The 23,448-nt window shown below is 42.0% G+C and overlaps 2 protein-coding genes across 3 annotated transcripts in view; both read right to left on the bottom strand.

The window, feature by feature from the left end:
• RNF180 (ring finger protein 180) overlaps positions 1 to 22,065 on the bottom strand; it is a 127,630-nt gene extending 105,565 nt beyond the window's left edge. For both annotated transcript variants that reach the window (XM_064139963.1, XM_064139964.1), the window contains exons 1-2: positions 21,990 to 22,065; positions 1,982 to 2,918 (exon numbers count right to left, since the gene is read on the bottom strand). In XM_064139963.1, the coding sequence (XP_063996033.1) occupies positions 1,982 to 2,656 (675 nt within the window). In that variant the 5' untranslated portion in view covers positions 2,657 to 2,918; positions 21,990 to 22,065. The remainder of the gene's footprint in view (positions 1 to 1,981; positions 2,919 to 21,989) is intronic.
• LOC135192936 (protein cornichon homolog 4-like) lies at positions 12,273 to 12,572 on the bottom strand. Its single transcript, XM_064176326.1, has one exon. It carries the CDS (start codon positions 12,552 to 12,554, stop codon positions 12,273 to 12,275), a length of 282 nt encoding a protein of 93 aa, XP_064032396.1. The 5' UTR covers positions 12,555 to 12,572.
• Positions 22,066 to 23,448: the final 1,383 nt, after the last annotated feature.

The following is a 23,448-nucleotide window of genomic DNA, read 5'->3' as shown; positions in this document are numbered from 1 at the left end:
CAAGCCCTTATGGTATGGTGAGAGATAGTCAAAGTACAAGTATGGTGAAGCCTGGCAGATTGACTACATCACTTTACCTCAATCTCGTTCTGGCAAGCAGTATGTGCTAATGATGGTAGAGGCCAGCGCTGGATGGCTGGAAACCTATCCAGTTCCACATGCAACTGCACGTAACACCATTCTTGGCTTGGAAAGACAAATCATGTGGAGACATGGAACTCCAGAGAGAATCAAGTCAGACAATAGAACTCATTTCAAGAACTATCTTGTGAAAAACTGGGACAAAGAGCATGGAACTGAATGGATCTACCACATACCCTACTATGTGCCAGCTTCAGGGAAGATTGAGCGCTACAACGGTTTGCTGAAAACCACCCTAAAAGCCATGGGGGGTGGAACTCTGAAAAACTGGGACAAGCATTTAGCACAAGCTACCTGGTTGGTAGACTTTCAGTAAATAGAGCAGGACCTGCACAATCAGACTTGGTCCAAACAATTGACGGTGATAAAGTTCCTGTTGTATGTGAGAAGAATCTGTTATGGAAAACTGGTTGGGTATTTGCACCTTCGGGCAAAAGGAAACCTGTCCAAGGGGTGGTGTCTGTTGAAGGTCCTGGTCATACCTACTGGGTAATGCAGGAGAATGGTGAAATCCAGTGTATTCCACAGAGAAATCTAACTTTAGCTGAGAGAGTTTAAATTCCCAGTGTATAATACAAGCTGTTAGGAATTTTCTGTTCTAGGTACCATCGGTGTCCAACAATGAAAGAATCTATGTGAGAATCTACAGTACAAGAGCATGATTCAGCAATACTCTGAGTGAAATAGACAGGGGTGGATTGTGCTACTTTGAAGCTACCTAGAGTGTTTTGGTGAGAAGAATTAGATTATAGGCTGTGAAAGAGAAACAATGGTGACGTCTACTTCACCCATAGGCTTGCTGAGATGTGTAAACACAAGAATCCAAACATAGATAAGGGAGATTCCCTCTGTCTTGTCTGTGGGCTGCATTTTTCCTCTCTTTAAACTAACCTGCCATCTCTCCAATTAATCCACCTGCTTTCTAATCCCCCTGTCTGACCCTCCATTCTTCCTCGGGCACAAGGCAACGTCTGGGGTTAAGGTAGTGAGGCGTGGGAGAAGGTGAAAGGCTGGATGAGAGCCCCTCCTGGGGACTAATGTTTCTGGGAGGGGTGCTGTGTTTCTGTATTACCTTTCAACTTGTATATTTCTGTATATAATTGTATATATTTTGTAAATATCTGCTCATATATTGTGCTAAGCTGTAAATATAAAGCTTCATTCAATTTCCAGACCCAGCTGAGTCTAGTCTGGATGATTTCCAAAATGTGGGGGGCGGGTAACACCCAAACCACCACAGGTGTTTAACTGTGTTCTGCTTTCAATGGTTTGAAGAAGGAAATCATGGTTAATTGATAAGAATATGGAAAACTTACACTAGATTTACAGACAAAATATCTACCTACTAAAGACTAACATAACAACAATAAATTCCTTACTCCAACATTTTTTTATTATGCATAATAAATGCAAACATATTGTAAAAAAACAAAATAATTAATTACAAATTAACACAAAATATCATTGCTTGAAAGTCAGGAAATCCTAAAATGCTGATTTCTCATTCAGAAGTCGTAAATGTTTTGTTTCCCCTTACCACACTGATTATTGTATTTTGCAAACCGATTATTGTATCACAAAACAACAACAAGGCCAACAGCAACTAGTTTTATATATATATATATATTCAGCAAGGTTTGACTGTACACAGAAAAAAGTAATTAGTCTCAATTTGAAAACTTAATGTAAGAGAAAGTCATAAATCCTTGTTTGCAGGATGTCTGACTCTAGACAGTTCCACATTAAATTAGTATTAAAATACAGCATTAAAAATCCAGTCAGAATGACTTATAAAAGCAACCAAACGTTAAGAAATGCAAAATTTGTTTTAAACACCTACTTGCTTCTGTAGCCACCGTTCTCCCCTTCTTTGTTTTCTCCTCAAGCTTTTCAACTTGTTTCTTTCTCTCTTATTCAGTTTTTGGTTGAAGGAAACACTTGTAGGATGCACAAGACCAAGGGGTGTGATATATTGTTCCTCTTCTACAGCACTTTTAGGTGAAGAAGGGTTCATCACAAAAGGTCGCCCACCATTAATGGCATTTTCAGAAGACTGTCCAGTATCTTCAAAATCACACTCATTTTCTGTTTCTTTATGTAGTAATGTTGTAAAGGAAGTAACTTGAAACCTTTTTTGTAGTTTGTCAGCACTGGAAGTATATAGGTCCTGAAAAGAACTACCATCTGTCTGACTGAACACTAACTGCAAGCTACCTTGTGTGTGAACAGGTGAATTTTCATTTTTACCATAGTAGATCGTTCCCACACTGCAAGTTTCATATAACACAGGTGATAAAACTAGTCTCTCCCTTATAGTTAAATCCAAACTACGCGCTCTTCTGTGAAAAGTTTTTACCGTGCATGCATCATTCACTGGGTAAGAAGCAGAACTATTTCTTTTTTGATTTAATACCTTTGAGGGAAGTGTTTTACTTTTCATCTCAAATCTGGGATCTCTTACTTCTAGACACAGTGCTTCTGTTAATCTTCTAGCACCATTATTACTTCTGGCCATGTACAAAAGCCCTTGATTTTTGATTTTCAAACTTGAAGTTATGACTTCTTGGCAGGTATCTTTGCTAAAACCAGACTGACTTTTAAGAAGAGATTGTTTTCCTTTGCCAGTTTAATGGAGAAAGCTGGCTGACAGTCAGTCTGACTTCTGCAGAAATGTATACTTACTAACTGTCCACAGGAACATTTTCTGTTGCAAAGTTAAAGCTCCCTTAGCAGGCCTCACAGAATGAACAGTGAAGTTTTCCAATTGTCCACCGTGCCTATTACCAAGAAAAAAAAAAAGAATCAACATCTAAAAACAAACAAGCAAAAGATTAAGAAATCATTGCTAGAGTTACTTTTCATCTTTAATAAGATTATTTACTTTTTCTTTTTTAAACACAAAGTGACTTCACAGCAAAAGTAAATCCCTCATAAATAATGTTCTAGTCAAAATTCTGCTTGGTGCAGTCATAACTAATTCTAAGAAATCCAGGACATGCATTTCAAAACGTAGGGGCTCTGAAGTATGTTTCAATTTTGTCCACAAAATAATGCTGCAGTACCAATGAAAACATTAGATTCTTTAAAGCAGTGAAAACAATTTACCATGTTAATCTGGAATTGGCAAGCATGGTTTCTTAGCTGAGCCTTCTGAGTGAGGATACATTTCTTGCATACTAAGTGGATTGGAGGGAGATTTCTTACAAAGAGAAAACAGCTTTTTACTTTGCTTACCTCATGAAAACTTGAAATGGTACCTGTATTGTAGTGTATGTAGTATTACAACGTAATCCGTGTGCAGATACCACAACAAAGCCTTAATAAGCTAAGAAGGCAATTATTTTCACTGTTGTCATTCTGTGAATTCAGTTTCAATCCTAAAACACTTTCTAAAGAATACAGGTATCAAAAAACCTGTAAACTCCCTACATATTTGCCCAGCTACTGCTGTTTTCAGTAAATATCTCAATCTGTCAGCAGAAACATTTTTGAAGATTAGAGATATGCAAGTGTTCACAGAACAAAGTCCAGATGAGAAACAACATTATGAACTCCAGTCACACATCACTCATTAAGGGTGCCTAAAGCAGGATTAAGCCATGAATACAGAAGCTGTCCAAGATTTCTAGTAAAAAACACTACTTTCATCTGCAAATGTAGTTTGGGCAGATGGTTCCATCAGTTGTGCTTGTCTCTTGGAAATCATTAGATAGTTTCAGTAAAAACTATCCTGTAGTTTCAGTAAATAAACTTGTCCAGAAAATAAAAGCATTGTTTTTCTTACACAGTGCTACACAAAGTTCTGGAAACATCCTGCTCTGTGACTTAAAACCTCGACATTACACAAAGTAACAAAGATGTGCCTTTCATTGCACCTATGAAATTCCATGTAAATCTAGAAATGTTTTCCACTTAGAGAAAAAAGAGTCTCAGTTCACACATGCTCAAAGGTTTTCAATCACTGAAAGTTCCTTAAACACTCAGTCTCAGTTTATATGGCTGACCAATATGTGCATATGCCACTCCCAAATAAGAATTACACTTGGTTCAGTTTCCCACGCTCTGTTTTCTTCCCACTACTTCTTGCATAGGCTAAGCACTAAAATTCATGGAAAAGCACTTTCTAGTGCGTCTTTCTGGCACTCAGACACTATGGAATAATAACTTGTATCTCTAAATATTAGAGAGGAGGACTGACGCAGAAAGGTTACAGAAGAAGGCTAGCAGCCTGGCAAAAATGGGAGTGCAAGATATGGTAGTGAAGAAAAAAGACATCTCTATATCCTATGTGCACAGGAGATGAGGTACAGTACAAGGGCGCCCAGGACTGATTTAGCATGAGTTTGGCAACAGGCTGTGGAAGCACTGACTCAGTAAAAAAAGTAACAGCCTACTAGTGGAGGAGGTGGTAGGGGGAAAATCAGCAAAATCTGTAAAGAAGCTTAGGGTACATAGATTTAATAATGGATTGCATTAAGAGGGAAAACCAGGAAGGGTTAGTTAAAGAAGCTAAAACAAGTGATGAGTGATAAGGAAAATAAAATGCAGGTCAAGAAAGTCCACTAGCAGCACTAGCTAGGTATTTGTAATTATTGAAGTTTATCTATAGTCTAATGTATGCATGATACCCAATGAGATTGGTTAAGAACAGGGACAGATGGCAAAAAAGAACTGTCTGGGAAGCAGTGGGCTTTTACAGTCTGCAAATAGACTTCGTGCTTATGTAAAACGATTTAGCCTTTGAATTAGGAGTCATACGGGAGAAAATAACACATGATCACAAAATTATTCAGTCCAGGAGGATCTGAGGATATGTCTCAGCTGTTTAAAAACGCTATACATTTATCCATAAACACACAGGATCTTTCTGGACAAGTCAGAAGTGCATGATGCAAGAGTTCCCAGGACATTAAAAGACAAAATAACCACTAAGATATCAAAGGTGTTCACAGATAATTGCATCTTTTGCTTCTGCCACCAGAGGAGCACTGCTCCTCTGCAATGTTCAGCAAATATATTAAGCCTTTTCTTAATAGTCGATGAGGTTTGCATTTCTCAGGTCCTGACCATCTGGCCTGAGATTTCAAATGCAGAAGGCTGGCCATCTATAGTTAAAGGTGAAAAGAATAACATTACTAGAAATATTGAATCAAATTTTACTGAAATAATAGAATACACAAAGTACTCTATAAAAAAATGCATTGTTATGATAAAGCATTTAAAATTAGGCAGTTCTGCCATTGAGAAATATCTCATAAATTCTAAATTTCATGTCACTCCCCCTCCCAAGATAATGCTTCTGAAAGAGATACACTATTCTAGCACACAGTAATTTCAGAAAGAGTTTAACTAATGTTTAAAAAAATAAAGCAAAAAACAATGAAAGAAAATTATATAAATATTCTTAATTTTAGAGTGTTTAGTTTTACAGTCATGAAAGTTTATTTGTGTATCATTTTCAGGGTAAATTTGCTTAGATCAGAAGCTGCCTGTGACTGTAAAACTTAGACACTGAAGCCTAAGTTGAAAGGAAGGCAGATAGCATTTGCCTCTCAAAATCAAAGGCTCATCAGAAAAAACCAAAAGCAAAAGAAAAGGACTGTTTCTGTTAATTTTATCTATGCAAAAACAGTAACTCCTAGAGCTAAAATAACTCAAAGGAAGTACTCCACTGAAGCAAACAGTACAACAGAAAAGTCATGACATGGTTTGTAATGTCGGAACGGGCAGCTGAAACTCAAAAGCAGTGATGCTGGCTTGTCATCAGATTTGCAGCCTACCTATTCATATGACGTAAGAGCACATTAAATATGAAAGCCACTGTGTTAAAAATCCAAAACCTCTATTATAACTTTAAGCATTGACAGAATATGCTGAGCTGCCCATGTCAGTTACTTGTACAAACATAAATACATCCATCTATAAATGGATAGGAAGAGAAGTTATCTCTTGTAGGCTTTGTGTATACATGAAAAAAATACTTAAGGAAAAAAAAACAAAACACTGTAAAAAGTAATCACAGAAGTTACTGAAGGAAATCACTCAGGCAGAAAGTCTGAAGAAAAACAGCCTTGAAACTTGTTCCATTTACTTATTTCACATGTTGGATTGTAGAGATGCAAGCAAGAAAAGGTCTACCTTTTCAATGACACTTTTTAACCCACTCTGGAATGGCTTTTAAGTTCACATGTCATATGTTTCAAGACTCCAGACGTTCAACCAAAGGTTGTGATTCTGTTAAAAGAAGAATTACTACATTGATATTTAACACCCATATGATGGTGGTTTTTTTTTAATATAGTCAGAAGTAATCTTCCAAAATGCAATAAATATTTTATTAAGAAAAGATAAACTTCAAACATGTTGGTCCATTATTCAAGCTGAAAATCAGGTAGATATTATGAATAATACTCCATTTCCAAATCCAAGGACATTGGACATTCTACCGTTGAGATGAAATCCTTTGGAGGTGGTTTTGTTTAGAAGAACAGAAATTATGCAATTTGTGATCTTCCATGTGTATTTGGAAATGGATTTCAGAAACTTTGTTAAGTAGCAGAATTTTCCAGTAAATACAGGAAAATTTAACTTCAAGTTTATATGGAGACTGTGGCCAGAACTGCACAACTACACCACAAATAGTTTTAAATTAATTTTCGAGTGCTTGTTAGGAAAATTAGCAGAGAAATCAGGGACTCTCAGCAATTTCTGTGTTTTTAATGCAGTGATGTGTGCTAGTTCGACCAACGGAAAACAAAATCTAAAAAACTAGCACTTCACTAACAGATACAACAAGTAAATAAAATTATCTTTCAGCACAGAAATTCCATAAATCTAATTAAATATTTTAATGTTTTATAATGTCAGTAATTAAAAAAAATCTAAAAATACAATTAAATTCTGACAAGTGTTAAAGTCTTAAAATCAGTTGTTAAAATTTATAACTATGGAAAATCACAGACTTCTATATTACAAAACACAGGAGAATAAATGTTTTATTATGCTAAAAATTTGAAGTAGGACTATACTCAGAAGATAGAAACTTTTAGAAGTCCTCCAAGTAGTAACAGCAGACAGATCCATCTGCCATGTCTATGCTATCATCTTGCTTCTTTCTGTGGATAGCACCTGTACTTGGATATGCTGTCTCTGTAACTTCACCATTTGGTTTTAAGATTTGTTCTAAGAATTTCCTCCTTTACTAGTATTTCTGGTATGTCTTTGACTGAAGGTCCAAAACTCACCAGGGAAAGACAACCAACTGAAGTAAAAATCAGTCATCTCATCTCTGTCTCCCTATGATTAGGGAAGCAGTACTGCACTGCAGGATTTCATCGGCTACCTAGTTATAGAGTCTTGTGCACAATGGTGATTGGTCTCACCTAGCAATTAAAATTTCTACCGTAGGGTGCAAAGACACCTTCTTTCCACTACCTTTTTTTTCCCCATATGCATACATGTGATGCCATTAACAAAAAGGATCCTGACATAAAGTCAGAGAAGATTCTTTTTTCAGTATGCCTCTGGAGGCTTGCTTCCTTGAATTATTTTTTTGGTGAGAGAACCAGTACTACTGGTGCAAAAGAGCTTTCCACAAAACTGAATCTTCCTTATAAAACAGAGACCTAAATTAAGACTACCACAATGACAATTTTTTTTTTCTCTTCGTGTCTTGACATGTTTCTGATGTCTCTCTGGTTTTCTCTGAACTGTTTCCAAAGCTTTCCCTTTTCGCCATGCCTTCTCCAAGACTCCTCCAACTCTTCGTTCTACCTCTTTCTATCTTTACCCTTGTGTGTCAGCTATGAAAAAACAACCAAACAAAAAAAAGTGTACATCTATACACTCAACTCAAGCATTATGCAAGGGTATGCTTACTTGTAGTGAAGTGCACAGCATGCCCTGACAAGGAAGCCAGTACATAAAACTTAAACCCAGTAATAAAAGAATCTCTTCTTCCACAATCGAGCCGTATGATTGTGCAATTATTTCAACAACTTAAGTTTTATGTATCTTTCCCTAATTAATGGAACTCTGAGACTCTCAGTATAGTTTATCTGAAGAGTTTAGCTTATTGAGCCACAAAGACTTTTACACTTTCCACATTTTCCCTGTTTCTATCCTTTCCTGCCTTATTTTCTGAATTAAAGGCTATGACACTGTCCTGGAAGGCTAACAGGCCTATTAGATGTCCTGGCTTGCCCCACCCTTCTGCTGATGAGGGAAGCAAGGGCAGGAGGAAAACAAAGGCTTGGGCCATTATGTCCCCTCCCAAAATGATAAATAGGTATCCACAGGTGTTTAAGCACTTGATGGTGTCTTGCCCAAATAAAGGTGAGCAAGCCCTGGTTTCATCTAATATGGTCAGTTTTGCAAATGCCATTTGATTGGTGAATCTCTGTGGCCAAAGGTGTCTTACACTCAGGCAAATAATATAAATTGAGCTGATCTGCAAGCAGTTTGCTGCCTCTGGCCTGCTGCCTCCACCTAACTGCTCTTAGGTTGGTTCTGCTCTACCTTGTGCTTCAGATCAGCTTAGCCCTGACATTTTGGACTTGAATTACCTGGAGGCTTAAGTGCCTCAAGTATCCCAAGAGAAGGCATTTAAGTGCCTCATGACATGGCAAGAAGCACCACCAACATTGTGCTCTCTACACATCTGCAAGAGATCCTGCCTGCACCTCTGCAAACCTCCATGCCAAGAGGAACCAAGACCAGGTCAGAGATCGTCTGCCTCTTTCCCAGTGTCTTGGGAAGATCTAGAAGCCTTTCAACGTCTGAGAAGTTCCAACACTGCCACAAAGGAGCCAGGAACTATCTTGAAATTTCTGCTCCACTGCAGTGAGTGGAACAGACTTTACCTAGGGCTCCAGGCTTCCTATTCATAAGTGAGGTAAAGATATTTTGTGGCTAAACTTTTCAAAGTTTTTTGATTCTCCTACATGAATGAATAGCCCAAAAGCATCCTTGTGAAGATTTTCCCAACTGAATTAGAACCGAAATTGAACTAATTTGTATATAGTTGTGGGTGGGGCTTTCGGGAAATAAAAATAACTACGTACTTTTTAATTCCTGCCTCAATAATTGCCCCAATTAAATCAGACACATACACACACACACACAGGTTATTCATAAAATCACAGAATCAACCAGCCTGGAAGAGACTTCCAAGATCATCCAGTCCTACCTGTCCCACAGCCCTATCCAATCAACTAGATATCATCCGATTCACTATTTTACATTTATATTGGTGGTCTTCTTTCAGTAGATTTACTAGTCTTTCTATATATGTAAAGAGCCTGAAATACAGTTTGACAAGGAAGAACAGAAATAGCTGTTGCATAGGTTAGACTCTCAGCTCAACTGTACATTCAGCTTTTAATAAACAGATCACAGAATCATAGAATCATAGAATCAACCAGGTTGGAAGAGACCTCCAAGATCATCCAGTCCAACCTATCACCCAGCCCTATCCAGTCAACTAGACCATGACACTAAGTGCCTCATCCAGTCTTTTCTTGAAGACCCCCAGGGATGGTGCCTCCACCACCTCCCTGGGCAGCCCATTCCAATGGGAAATCACTCTCTCTGGGAAGATCCATTCCAAGCTTAGAAACTGAAATTAAAACAAACGCGATATAGTTTCTGGCAATGCCACAATAAATTAATTTTTTTTTTTGCGAAGATTACATGAACTTATTTTAATGTAAACTATGATGGCCAAGCAAAAGATCAGGGAAGAGACACTTTCAGAAAAGGCAGAATTTACCCTGGAAATCTATCTTGTTCATGACAAAAATGTAATCATTCAAATGCCCTAACTTAAGTCTCTCAAATGTCTCTTAACATCACTGTATCAATGCCGCTACTTTCTGTACCACTTGTATTTCAAAAGTCTAAAAATGCTGGACCTCTCTATGAAAGATTTCTTTTATTAAAGAAAAAAAAGCAAAATCAGGCTCTGAAAGTAGTGTGTATCACTTTGCAATGACAAACACAACATAGATTTCACAGGACATGGAAAGAATGATTACCAGTTATGAAGTTGTTTGCATCACTTAAATGCTCTAAAGCAGTTCTAATTGTTCTTCATAACTTTATAACACATCTACAGAATTAATTTAATTTTACAACAGCTCAGTGAGAATCTCAAATTTAAGACCAACAAGGAAAGCCTGTGACTTTATGCACAAGGCCAACTCAGTCGTGCTTTGCAGGTACAGCTATAACCCCATCCTAAAACACCATCCCTAAATCCCACCCCTAAAACACCATCTTGAAAAGTACTACAGTAACACACAACTAACACACTTTATATGGTGTATATGTGTATTAAAATGGTACATACTCAGGTCTTTGTAAACATTCTGTGACACTTCTGTTAGCTATCTGTTGAACAGCTACTTCATTTGAAGCTGGTGATACAGGGTATAAAACAAATGATAATTAATAAATGCATCAGCTATATTTAAAAAGGCTCAAGTCATGCAAACAAAGGCTGTCTAACGATGCTGGTCACAAGCAGTGTTCTGAAAGACTCTGTGCTGGGGCCATTTCTGTTCAGTGTATTTATTAATGACTTTAATAAGGAGATGGAGAGCACTCTCACCAAGTTGGCAGACAACTACAAGTTAGGCTGGAATGCTGATCTGCTGGAGGGTAGAAACTCTTCACAGGGACCTGCACGTGCTGGATCAGTGGGCTGAGGCCAATCATATGAGCTTCAACAAGGCCAGGTCTATCACTTGAGTCCCAACAATCCCATGCAATGCTACAGGTATGGGGCTGAGTGGCTGGAAAGCTGCTTGGCAGAAAGGGATAAAGGGATCCAGGGATGCTGATCAACAGCTGGCTGAACACGAGCCACCAGTGTGCCTGGATGTCCAAGAAGGCCAGCTGCATCTTGGGTCGTACCAGAACAGTGTGGCCTGTAGGACTAAAGAGGTGATTGTCCCACAGTACTTAGCACTGGCGAGGCTGCAGATTGAGCACTGTGATCAGTTTTGGGCACCACAGTATGAGAGGCATGTTGGAGCTGGAGCATATCCTGAGAAAGGCAACAAAGCTGGTGTGAGGTCCTGTGAAAAAGTCTTATGAGAAGCAGATGAGAAATGGGGTTGTTTAATCTGGAGAAGAGGAGACTGAGGGGAGACCTACAGTTACCTGAAAGGAGATAAACAGTAAGACCGGTTGCCTTCAGGACAACTGGACTCCTGAGCGGGTAGATGGGGTCTGTAACAGTATGGGCGGGGTTTAATTCAAAATTAGTATTGTTTACTATTTTTGATATCCAGGATTTTGCCACAGTACTTAAATTTTAATAGTAGGTTCTTTGCACGGTCACGAAAAACATTACACAGATGAAAAATAAAGAGGCTATCCAGAACATGTAAGATATAACTAGCAATATAAAAACATGAACTAATTAAAACTGGGATCAGAATCTTGCAGTTGATATATCACTTGCCCACTAGAGGGACTTGAGGGACTAGAGGGAGTTTTCTGCTTAAGGCAGAATGCACTTGGATTCAGTTAGAGGATTTAAGTATTTACTCACAAAATACCATCTCTGGATTCCGAAGGGTGAACTATAGTTTCCAGACAGTATCCAAACACTTGAAGGGAGTTCTATTGGTGTCTTGTTGGCTGTTTCCAAGCTCTAACAGGATGCTGGGAAGGAGGCAGACGATCTCTGACTTGATCCTGGTTCCTCTTGGATTAATCTGTATCCTTTCCAGGGTTCCCAGTCCCAGCAGAAGACTCAGAGATGTGCAGACAGACACAACATCACACTGGCTAATTCCTGCCTATTGCATGAAAGCACTTAACGCTTATTCCTGACAAACTAAAGTAATTCCCCATATGCAAGCCCAAGGCATCAAGGCTTCTTATTATGTAACAGGCAGAACATGGCAGGTACAATGGCAGATAGCAGTGAGGCAGATGTATATTGTATTTACCTGCTCATCTCTTTTTATCAATTTGGCCCAATGCTACTGGCTCTTTGGCCACAGATTAGCCAATTAGAATGTCTATTTGCCAAATCTCACCATGTTAGAACCATAGATTCAGAGAATCAACCAGGTTGGAAGAGACCTCCAAGATCACCCAGTCCAACCTAGCACCCAACCCTATCTGATTCCACTTGGCACCATAACGTACATATATATATTCCACATTGCTACTGGTAAATTAAGGAGAAAGATGAACCAGTGCAATGAAATAAGCATTAACACAGTGACAACAGCATGGCCAATCACCTCAGGGACCACCCATTTATTGAGTTTTGAGCAGCAGGATCGAGCATTAATGTAGTCACATTCCAAATCTGAGAGAGTAATTATAAAGTAGACGGAGAGGAAGATGAGGGCGCAGCAGTCGATCAGCGAGAAGATGAAGACCACCGACTCCATCCCACCGCGGCCGCTGCCTGCTCTCCTGGCTGCCGTATGCGGTGGCCAAGAGAGCCAGTGTCATCCTGGCCTGCACCAGGAATGGTGTGGCCAGCAGAAGCAAGGAGGTCATTCTGCCCCTGTATTCTGCACTGGTTAGACCACACCTTGAGTACTGTGTTCAGTTCTGGGCCCCCCAGTTTAGGAGGGACATTGAGATGCTTGAGCATGTCCAGAGAAGGGCAACAAGGCTGGTGAGAGGCCTTGAGCACAGGCCCTACAAGGAGAGGTTGAGGGAGCTGGGATTGTTTAGCCTGGAGAAGAGGAGGCTCAGGGGTGACCTTATTGCTGTCTACAACTACCTGAGGGGTGGTTGTGGCCAGGAGGAGGTTGCTCTCTTCTCTCAGGTGGCCAGCACCGGAATGAGAGGACACAGCCTCAAGCTGTGCCAGGGGAAATTTAGGCTTGAGGTGAGGAGAAAGTTCTTCACTGAGAGAGTCATTGGACACTGGAATGGGCTGCCTGGGGAGGTGGTGGAGTCGCCGTCCCTGGGGTTGTTCAAGGCAATATTGGACATGGTACTTGGTGCCATGGTCTAGCCTTGAGAATTGTGGTAAAGGGTTGGACTTGATGATCTATGAGGTCTCTTCCAACCTTGTTGATACTGTGATACTGTGGGATTAACTAGACCATGGCACTAAGTGCCTCATCCAGGCTTTTGCCGTACACCTCCAGGGATGGTGACTCCACCACCTCCCTGGGCAGCTCATTCCAATGGCAAATCACTCTCTCTGTGAAGAACTTCCTCCTAACATCCTATACCTCCCCTGGCACAATCTGAGACTGTCCCCTTGTTCTGTTGCTGGTTGCCTGGGAGAAGTGACCAACCCCCACCTGGCCACAGCCTCCCTTCAGGTAGACAGCAATGATGTCTGTCCTGAGCCTCCTCTTCTCCAGGCTAAACAAGCCCAGCTCCCTCAACCTCTCCTCATAGGGCCTGTGCTGCAGGACCCTCACCAGCTTTATTGCCCTTCTCTGGACTGTTCCAGTACCTCAACATCTCTCTTGAATTGAAGGGCCCAGAACTGGACATGGTACTCAGAGTGTGGCCTGACCGGTGCTGAGTAGAGGGGACAAATAACCTCCCTTGTCGTACTGGCCACACTATTCCTGATACAGGCCAGGATGCCATTGGCTCTCCTAGCCAGATGGACACACTGCCGGCTCATGTTCAGCCTACTGTCTACCAATACCCTGAGGTCCCTTTCTGTCTGGCTGCTCTCCAGCCACTCTGTCCTCAGACTGTAGCACCGCTTGTGGTTGTTGTGGCCTGTGATGTTTTGAGAGTTACCTGTCCCCCTGCTCTTATGAAATCACACAGACTACACTCAGCTGGCAGGAAGTTAAGGAATGAAGCTTTATATTTACAGCTTAGCACAATATACAAGCAGATATTTACAATATTTACAGCTATATACAGAAATATGCAAGTTAAAAGTAATACCGAAACACAACATCCCTCCCAGAAATCAGAGTCCCCAGGAGGGGCTCCCAATCACCCTTCATCCTTCTTTCCACTCCTCTACCTTATCCCAGAATATGCCTTATGTGCAAGGTGAGCTGCAAGGATCAGCAAGGGAGGTTAGAAAACAGAAGTAGCCCAGGGAGAAGGGCACAGGCACCCACTGCGACAGAGACACACACCCCAACTCCCTTATCTATGTTTTGTGTTCTTGTTTTCATACATCTCAGCAAACCTATGAGTGAAGTAAACATCACCACTGTTTCCTTTTTACAGCCCATAATTTTTCTCATTAAAATAATCCAATTAGCCTCAAACTAGCACACGGTCAAAGTATAGAACCCTGCACTTAGCCTTGTTGAATCTCATCCCATTGGCCTCTGCCCACCCATCCAGCCTCTGCAGGGCCCTCCTACCTTCCAACAGATTGACTCCTGCTCCTAACTTGGTATCATCTGCAAACATATTGATGACAGACTCATTTCCCTCGTCCGCATCATCAATGAAGATACTGAACAGGTGAGCTAGGGCTTACTTCTACCCTTTTAGGGCAGAACACAAACAAGTGTATAAAACATGTCAGGTGTCCTGAGTTAGGGTGGATCACTCCCCCACTAAACTCAGTACAACACTTTTTTTTTTTTTTTGAAAGTCAGGAAACATGAAATTGTATTTCTTACAGATTAAACTAAATATAACAGTCCAAGGAGAACAAACTACTACAGAAATATAATAACCTTAAGGAAGATGGCAAAAGCAGCAGCAGCCAAAACAGCAGTGGGGGAAGATAGCACCAGGTGCAGCAGAAGCAGCAGAAGCAGCAAGAGAAAAGTACAAGCTATGCTTCTAGACGTAAAGCTCTTGATACTCCAATGAGTAAACTTATCCAGTGTTGCCATTACATGGCCTATCCCTACAATGTTCAACTCTCAACTCAGAGCTTCCACTTTTAAGTTTCTCTGTTCCAATTTTTCTTTGTCTGAGCTAAAGATCTAGCTCAAACAGCCACATAAGGTCACCCTGTTAAAAACTTGGAAGGAGAGAAGGAGACTTTATGGCACCAAGCCTTTATTTTCCTTTCCCATGGTTGCTTCCCCCCATCAGCAGGAGAGAAGTGGAACAGGGGAACATGTCTATATAAGCCAGGACACATTTAGGCCTATTCTGGCCTTTCGCAACAGGTCAGGGAGCAGTGTAGCTCCCCTGTAATTCAGAGGGAAGCAGTGAGAGACCTGCTGAGTCTCCTCAATCCTCACAAGTCAATGGGACCAGACGGGATCCATCCTAGGGTAATGACACGGCTGGCTGATCAGCTCGACAAGCCACTCTCTATCATTTATCAACAGCCCTGGCTCACTGCAGAGATCCCAGATGACTGGAAGCTGGCCAACTTTTCCCATCAACAAGAAGGGCCAGAAAAAGGAAATGGGAAATTACAAGACTGTCAGCCTGACCTCAGTGCCAGGCAAGATTACAGAACAGATCAACTTGTGTGCGATCACACAGCACCTACAGGATGACCAATCTAATCTCCTTTTATGACCAGGTGACCCACCTGGTGGATGTGGGGAAGGCCATGGAAGTAGCCTACCTGGACTTCAGCAAAGCCTCTGACACTGCCTTCGCTAGCAAACTGCTGGCAAAGCTGGTAGCACACAGCTTAGATGGAGGCATTATGTGCTGGGTCAAGAACTGGCTGGATGGCCAGGCCCAGAGAGTGGTGGTGAATGGTGCCACATCCAGTTGGCAGCTGTCACTAGTGGTGTGCCCCAGGGATCAGTGCTGGGCCCAGTCCTGTGTAGCATCTTTACTGATGATCCGGAAAAGGGGATTAAGTCCACCATTAGATTACAACAAGCTGGGTGCAAGTTTCGACCCAGTGGAGGGTAGGAGGGCTATGCAGAGGGACCTTGCCAGGCTGGATAGATGGGCAGAGTCTAATGGCATGAGTTTTAACAAGTCTAAGTGCCAGGTTCTACAGTGGTGTCAACAACCCCATGCATTACAGGCTGGGGACAGAGTGGCTGGAGAGTGGCCAGGCAGGGGTATTAGTCAACACCCAGATGAACATGAGCAAGCAGTATGCCCAGGTAGCCAAGAAAGCAAATGGCTTCCTGGCCTGTATCAGGAATAGTGTGGCCAGCAGGACCAGGGAAGTCACTCTGCCCCTGTTCTCAGCAGTGGTTAGGCCATACCTTGACTACTGGAGTCACTGGTGGAGTCTCTGGAAGTTTTTTTAAAAAGCTGGATGTGGCACTTAGTGCCATGGTTTAGATCATTCGATCTTGAAGGTCTTTCCCAACCTTGTTAATCCTGTGATTCTGTGGGTGCTGGTCTCCTCTTACAAGTCACAACTCATAGAACAAGAAATGGCATCAAGTTATACTTGGGAGGTTAAGGCTACACACTGGGAAAAAAAAATCTATACTGTAAGTACTCTCTAAGGCTGGAACAGCTTGCCCAGGGAAGTGGTTGAATTGCCATCCGTCGATGTATTTAAAAGCTGTCTGGATATGGTCCTCAAGGATATGGTGTAGTAGTGGCCCTGGTATTGTCAGATAATGGTTGGATTTGATGATCTTAGAGGTCTTTTCTATCCATAGTGACTCTGTGATCACTAGCATTTGAAGTAATGTAAATATTCCTTCCACCTGAGAAAGATCTAGCAAGCAAGCAGTATTTTACTCTTAAATAAATCCTTTTAGTATTTGTACACTTGAAAAAGTTTTTTTTTCCTATTTCTGCATTTACCTTTTAACTTAATAATGTACTTTCATAAGAGAAATCATACAACCAGAGAATCAGATTTGTGTTGGGAAGGGCCTTAAAGATCATCTAGTTCCAGCCTCACTACAATGGACAGGAAGCCCTCCACAAAACCAGGCTACTCAAAGCCCCATCCAGTTGAGCCTTGAACGACTCCACAAAGAGGCTTCTCGAACTTCTTGGGCAACCTGCTCCAGTGTCTCACCACCCTCACAGGGAAGGATTTCTTCCTAATATCTAACCTAAATCTATCCTCTCTGAGTTTAAAACCATTACTCCTTGTCCTGTCACTGCAATCTCTGATAAAGAATCGCTTCATACTGTTCTTTTAAAGGCCACTTTAAAGTACTGGAAGACTGCTGTAAGGTGTTCCTGGAGCCTCCTCTTCTCTAGGCTAACAACCCCAACTCTCTCAGCTCATCCTCACAGTAGAGATGCTCCAGATCATTCTTGTGGCAGTGTTCTCGACCCTCTCCAAAACATCCATGTCCTTCTTATCCTAGGAGCCCAGAGCTTGGACACAGTTCTCCAGGTGGGATCTCAAGACAGCATATTAGGAGAGAATCACCTCCCTTAACCTGCTGGTCATGCTTGTTTTGATGTAGCCTAGGATGTGATTGGCTTTATAGGCTGCAAGTGGACATTGCTGCTCAGTTTTTCATCCACCAATACTCCCAAGTCCTTCTCCTCAGAGCTGCTCGCAATCACTTCATCCCCCAGCTTGTCATTGTGTTAGAGATTACCTCAAGCCAGGTGCAGGATCCTGAATTTAGCCTTGCTGTATTTCAAGAAGTTCAAACCTCTGTAGCCTGTCAAGATCCTTCTGGATGGCATTCCTTTCCTCTAGCATATTAAGTGCATCACACAGCTTGGTGTTGTCAGCAAACTTGCATAGTGGGCACTCGATCTCAGTGTCCCTATCCCTGACAAAGATGCTAAACTGCACTAGTCACAGTACCAACCTCTGAAGAAGGTCATTGTTCACTGGTCTCCACCTGGATGTTGAGCAACTGACTGCAACATTTAGAGTGTGATCATCCAATCAATTTCTTATTTGCTGAGTGGTCCAGCCATGAAATCCACATCTCTCCAATTCAGAGAGAAGAATGCCATCTGAGAAAGTGTCAAATGACTTGAACGAGTCTGGGGAGGTGACAACATTTACTCTTCCCTTATCCACTGATGCTGTAAATCCTTTGTACATGGTCACCAAATTTGTCAGTGCAATTTGTCCTTAGTGAAGCCATGCTGGCTGTCAACAATCACTTGTGTATTTTCCATGTGTTCTAGCACAGTTGCCAGGAAGATCTGCTCCATGATCTTTCTGGGGCCAGAGCTGACATTGACCAGCCTGTAGTTTCCTGAGTCTTCCTTTTCCCGTTTTTAAAACTGGAGGTTACATTTACCCTTTTCCAGTCAGTGTGAATTTCACCAGACTTCTGAAATATGACGAGAGTGGCTTAGCAACTTTATCTGCTAGTTCACTCAGAAGCCTGACACACCTTATCAGGTCACATAGACTTGTGCACCTTTAGGTTCCTTAGCTGCTCTTAAACCTGATCTTCTTCTACACTAGACAATTCTTCATTCTCCCGCTCCTTGCCTTTGTCAACTATGACTTAGGTGGTGTAGCTGGAGAACTTGATAGCAAAGACTGAAGCAAGAAAAGCTGTTGAATACATGCCTTCTCCATGAATATCTAATATATATACAATAATCCATGAGTACAGCTTGCATTCTGTGTGATTAACAGTGCTGACAGTGAACCACACAACAAAAAAACACCAACAAAACACTAACAAACCAAACACGTCAAAAGGACAAATGCTTTTTATAAAATTTTATTACAGTGAGCTGAAAAGTTCTTATGGTCTAGGAGAATTTTAAAAGGAGATTCCTGTAGGTATACTAAAAGTCTTCATGTTTGAGCCTTTTACAGTTCTTACAGAGGTCAGAAGAAATGCTACGAATGTACACCAAGACATTGAAACTCTTTCTATACTTGTCATGCTAGAAAACAGCAAATGAGACATTTCTGATTTGTTAAACAAGCATTTGTTTTCAATTTAACATGCCATAATTTCATCTGAAACTCAAAAGCAAGCATAAAAACATAGGATTTTGAAGGGGTTTTATAATTGAATGAAGTTTAATCATAAGGTTCTGAATATATTTAAATAAGTTTTTGTCTTGGTTTGCATATGAAGCTATTAAATGGCATCCTGTTCTCACCTTGCCTTGTCTTTTAGCACAAAACACCAATAGAAAAAGATTTTAATTTGGCACTCATATAGTAGATTCTGTAATTCTTTAGTGGGTCTTTTCAGCTTTGCACTGGGCCAGGTTTGCTGTGGCTGTACTGCTTTCAGATCAGGTGCTTCACATGAGCTCATGTTTGTCTCTGGAATACTATGTAGACATATCAGTCTTAAAAATCCTATACTTCTTCATGGCTCTTTGTTTTACGTTCTTCAAGTGTTTTACTGTGTCTGGAGGACAGAGACTGAAAATACACATCCCTGAGCATTTAGGCAAACCACCCAGGACTGCTTGCACAACACCTCCTGAGCAGCTGTTGTCTCGGGGAAGAAAAGGTGATTTTATCTTTATTGATTTGCATGTACAAGAGAGACAAGATTTAGGCTCTCACATACTGTGATTCAGTCACAGAAAAGCCAGGAGCAGAAGCTGCTAAGCCTTCCATCCAGTGTCCTTTCTTGGAAACCATCTGTCTAACTTTTTCTTACAGACCTTTGATGGGTATTTCACAGCATTCTGAAACTAAATTTTCTTATCTTCTATTATCTTAACTTTCGCTTTAACACCTCACCCGAATTTCTTGCAGTTTTGCTTATTCACTTAAAATATAGAGAACAAAACTGCTCCTTGTCATCTACACGAGAATATTTCACAACTTTAAATATTTATAATTTATTAGCTGCCTTTCAAATTTGCCTTGGGGCTAAATCAGTTCTTTCCCTCTTCCCTTGCATATCATCTTTTCTTGATCTCCAACTGTCACTGCTATTTGTGAACTCTTCTAAACAGGGGCTTTTGAACTCGTGCACAGTAGTGTTCAACTGTATGCAGAACTCAAAATAAAGTTTGGCCAGCACTTAGTAAACTTCTTAGGTTATATAAATGGGGAGTATCTTAGTGGCATGGAAACTAACACAAAATTCACTAGATCCACCTGAAAATGTTGTTTCTTACACTTACAAAGGCAGGAAACACTGGAAGAATAACTAACAACTCTCATTCAGCAAGATTTTTTTTTGCATAAATTCAGGATAAGTTATTTAAGATTCCTACTCATCTGTAAGTTAAGAGGAAACAGGAAGTGTAGTGTATTTCTCCCCTACCACCCTTCTGTCTGGAACACCTATGAGCAGCAACACAAAAAGCTAGTGGAACTATTCACAAGGAAAACAATAAAAAAAGGAAGAATTAAGCAGCCCACAGAATAGCCAGAAAAACGGTACACAGCCCATCAGCTTGTGTTTTTTAAACAGGACATTTTGCCTTCTGGCATCCCCACACTAGTAGGAATTCCCCTTTGGATATTCATATCTAAGTTTCTTACACAATTCAAACTGTATAACGTACAATGGCCATTTCCTCCTCAAAAAAATGTTATAAATCATTAAGTAATCCCCCCTATTTTTTTTTTCAAATATTCCAAGTAAAGAACTAAACACAGAGCCTTATATTCCTTAAATTTCTGAAATGCTGTTTTAGAATTTGTTTTCAACTGGTCTGCCCCTCACCCTGAAATGCATAAAAATGAGTAAGTACAGCAGGACAAGTGGTTCTCAGTGCCTTTTTTTGTTCAAAAGTTGTCTGCGATCTCTTTGGAACACTGCAGCCATGAAAATTACAATAATTAGTTTGCAGTGAGAAACTAGGTCACAGAAACTTCAACATTAGTTACAGGGAGTCTTGAAAAAAATAATAGACGAGTGGCAACTTTGAAGAAAGATGACACAGATGAGCTCTCCTAGCCAACAAATGCCTATACCAGAAAATCCAGCTCCCATAAAGGGAGAAACAGACACTTGGCCAAAGAAACAACCACGGAAGGAATTCAGGTACACATAAAAAATTACTGATAGCTTCCAACCTCCTAATATTTCCACCTAGAGACACACTTTAAAAGCATACTTAACCAGCATTTCTCAATAAACTAGCATTTAGATGGGAAGACAACAAAGAAAGTTTAAATAACTGCCTCCAGGTTTGACAGAGAAGCATGAAGAGAGATGACATCTGTTATGGTACCAGCTCCTGACTGACAAGGAACTGTTTCACCAGTCCAGCTGTTGTGTGATAAGCGTGTACATCATGGATCACTGGCTGATGAGAAAGGATGCCTAAGAGATACTTTTGCCCTCATAGCAAGAGTAGCCCATATAATTAAAAGGCAGTTAACATAAAAACGGGAAGGAATGTCACTTGCAACGCATTACTTGCTAAAAAAACCTAATGCATGCTGCTAAAGTCACCAGGTCTACCGCGCATAGCAATGTGGAGTGTAAATCGCTTTGACAGGGAACGGACCAAACAGATGAACGGCAAACTGCAGACGGACGCACAGCCTGCCGCAGCCCTGTCTGCTTACGCTCACGCACCTACAAACTGCCGTGCAAAGCAAAGGACTAAACAAGCAGGAACACGGTGCCCATGTCCCAGCGTGAGCTGAGCTCCGGACCGCAAGTCGCCGGGAAGCACAGTGGTAGTAGCCACAGCCGCTGCCCTCGGCTGTCCCTACTAGTACCCGTAAATGTCCTGCACCCGCCCAGGTCCTGCTGCTTTGGCAGGCGGGCACTGACCGCACCTCCGGCTGGATGGAGGGGTGGCGGTGGCGGCGGCCTGGCAGCCCCGCCCTGCCTCTCATGTCGGAAGGCTCCCGATGCCTTACGGGCGCGGACAGCCGGCAGTGGCACCTCAAGAAGTCGGGGTTGTCAACACAGGGCTTCGGCACGCCCTGAGGCAAGCTCCAGGCTCGCCCCGGGACGGGCAGCTCTGCCGCGCCCCCAGCTCCAGACAGGTGTCTGCTAACAGCTCGCCCCCAAAGCCCCGCTGCCCGGCGCCTTCCCAGATGGAGTCAACGGGTGGCAGCGGCGCTGTCCTCCGCCCGCCCTCCTGCATCCCGACTACGTTCAGCTTACCGGGCCGCACTGTGCGAGGCTGAGAAGGAGGCGACGCCAGTGGGGCGGGCGGAGAAGGGGTTGCGCAGCAGCAGCTGCTCTCGAGAACGGGAAGAGGCAGGAGACAAACGGCGGCGTAAATCGCTCTGCTAGCGCAGTGGCTGCCCGGTCGTGCAAGTCACCGTGGGGCAATCCAGTCTTTTCACCCAGCTACTATGGCCCTCGTTCCCGCGGCAAGTCTGGCTCATAGTCCTCTGTGAGGCCACTTCTGATGCGGCCAGGCAAGGGGCTAGTAGCCGCGCCAGACTGGGCCGTGCCGAAGCCTGGGTTGGAACGTCCTCTCGCCTCCTGACTGGCAGAGATGGAGCCGGGGTGGGGTCAGCCGCGGCGGCAAGATGTGTCGACGGTGAGGAGTTGTATTACAGCCAACAAAGTCAAAACTTTGATAAACAAAAACAATTGGGGACAAAAATACATCTTCCTGCACTCCGAGGAACGAGCCCAGCCCCAGAGTTTGCAGTCGAAGAGCAGTGCTATGGACATCAGAGAAACCGATAAGTACTAGTAAACATACTGGGCAGGGTGCTGTTAGTATTCCCTGGCTCTTTTCACAGGCAGCGAGAACGAAGAGGGAGCTTTAAATAAAATACGCGGGGGAATATGAAGCAGAGTTATGAACCATTGCGAGGAACCGATGCAAATCATGCTGCATGGGACAAAAGGCAGACGCTGCTCTGAACACTGTGGGCAACAGAAAGCTTGATCAGGGAGCTTATGTGCTTGTAGCTGCCAGTCTGATAGGAGTAGTTTATCTTCTTCAGACACTTGGAAAGGATGAGTTAGAGCGATGTGAATGTAAGAACGGCAGCAAGATTGCCAATAAATAAAAATTCAGTCTGCCAAACTTTTGTCCTGTGGAGGTGACATGAGACACTGAAACCTCCACTTCACTGTTTCTTCTACAATTACGGTGTGTAATTTCTGTATTTTTCCCTACATTTCAAAGAACCCCGACAAGGTTTTGCTATCAGGGAGCTAGTCGGGGTGATGTAGGACTCACTATAAGATATTGGTTCTCATGCATGCAAAAATGCATTAGTATATTTTTTTTTTTAAAGGCTCATGTATCTGAAACTTTGGGTAATTTGTGCTCTTCACTATGAAGGGAGGTTGGAGTGAGTGCTAGTTTGAAGCTAGCTAGAATGTTTTGGTGAGAAGAACTAGATTACAGGCTGTGAAAGGAAAACAATGGTGATGTCCACTTCCCTCACAGTCTTGCTGAACAAGAAATGAGAACATTAGATAACACTCTCGCCATTTTCACTCTCACTTGGGCTGCTGGCTGAGCAACATCTTACTCCCTAACCTCACCTTCCATTTGGCCTAACCCACTTTGCTTCTTAACCTCTTGGCCGAACCTCTATTCCTCTTTAGGACTGGGGTGTGGTGGAGGGGCTGCAGCCCAAAATAGAGGCCTCCC

Source organism: Pogoniulus pusillus, chromosome Z, assembly GCF_015220805.1.
Source record: "Pogoniulus pusillus isolate bPogPus1 chromosome Z, bPogPus1.pri, whole genome shotgun sequence".
NCBI classification, from domain to species: domain Eukaryota; kingdom Metazoa; phylum Chordata; class Aves; order Piciformes; family Lybiidae; genus Pogoniulus; species Pogoniulus pusillus.
Note: the sequence above shows the minus strand (reverse complement) of the source record. Positions and strands in the feature narration are given on the sequence as shown.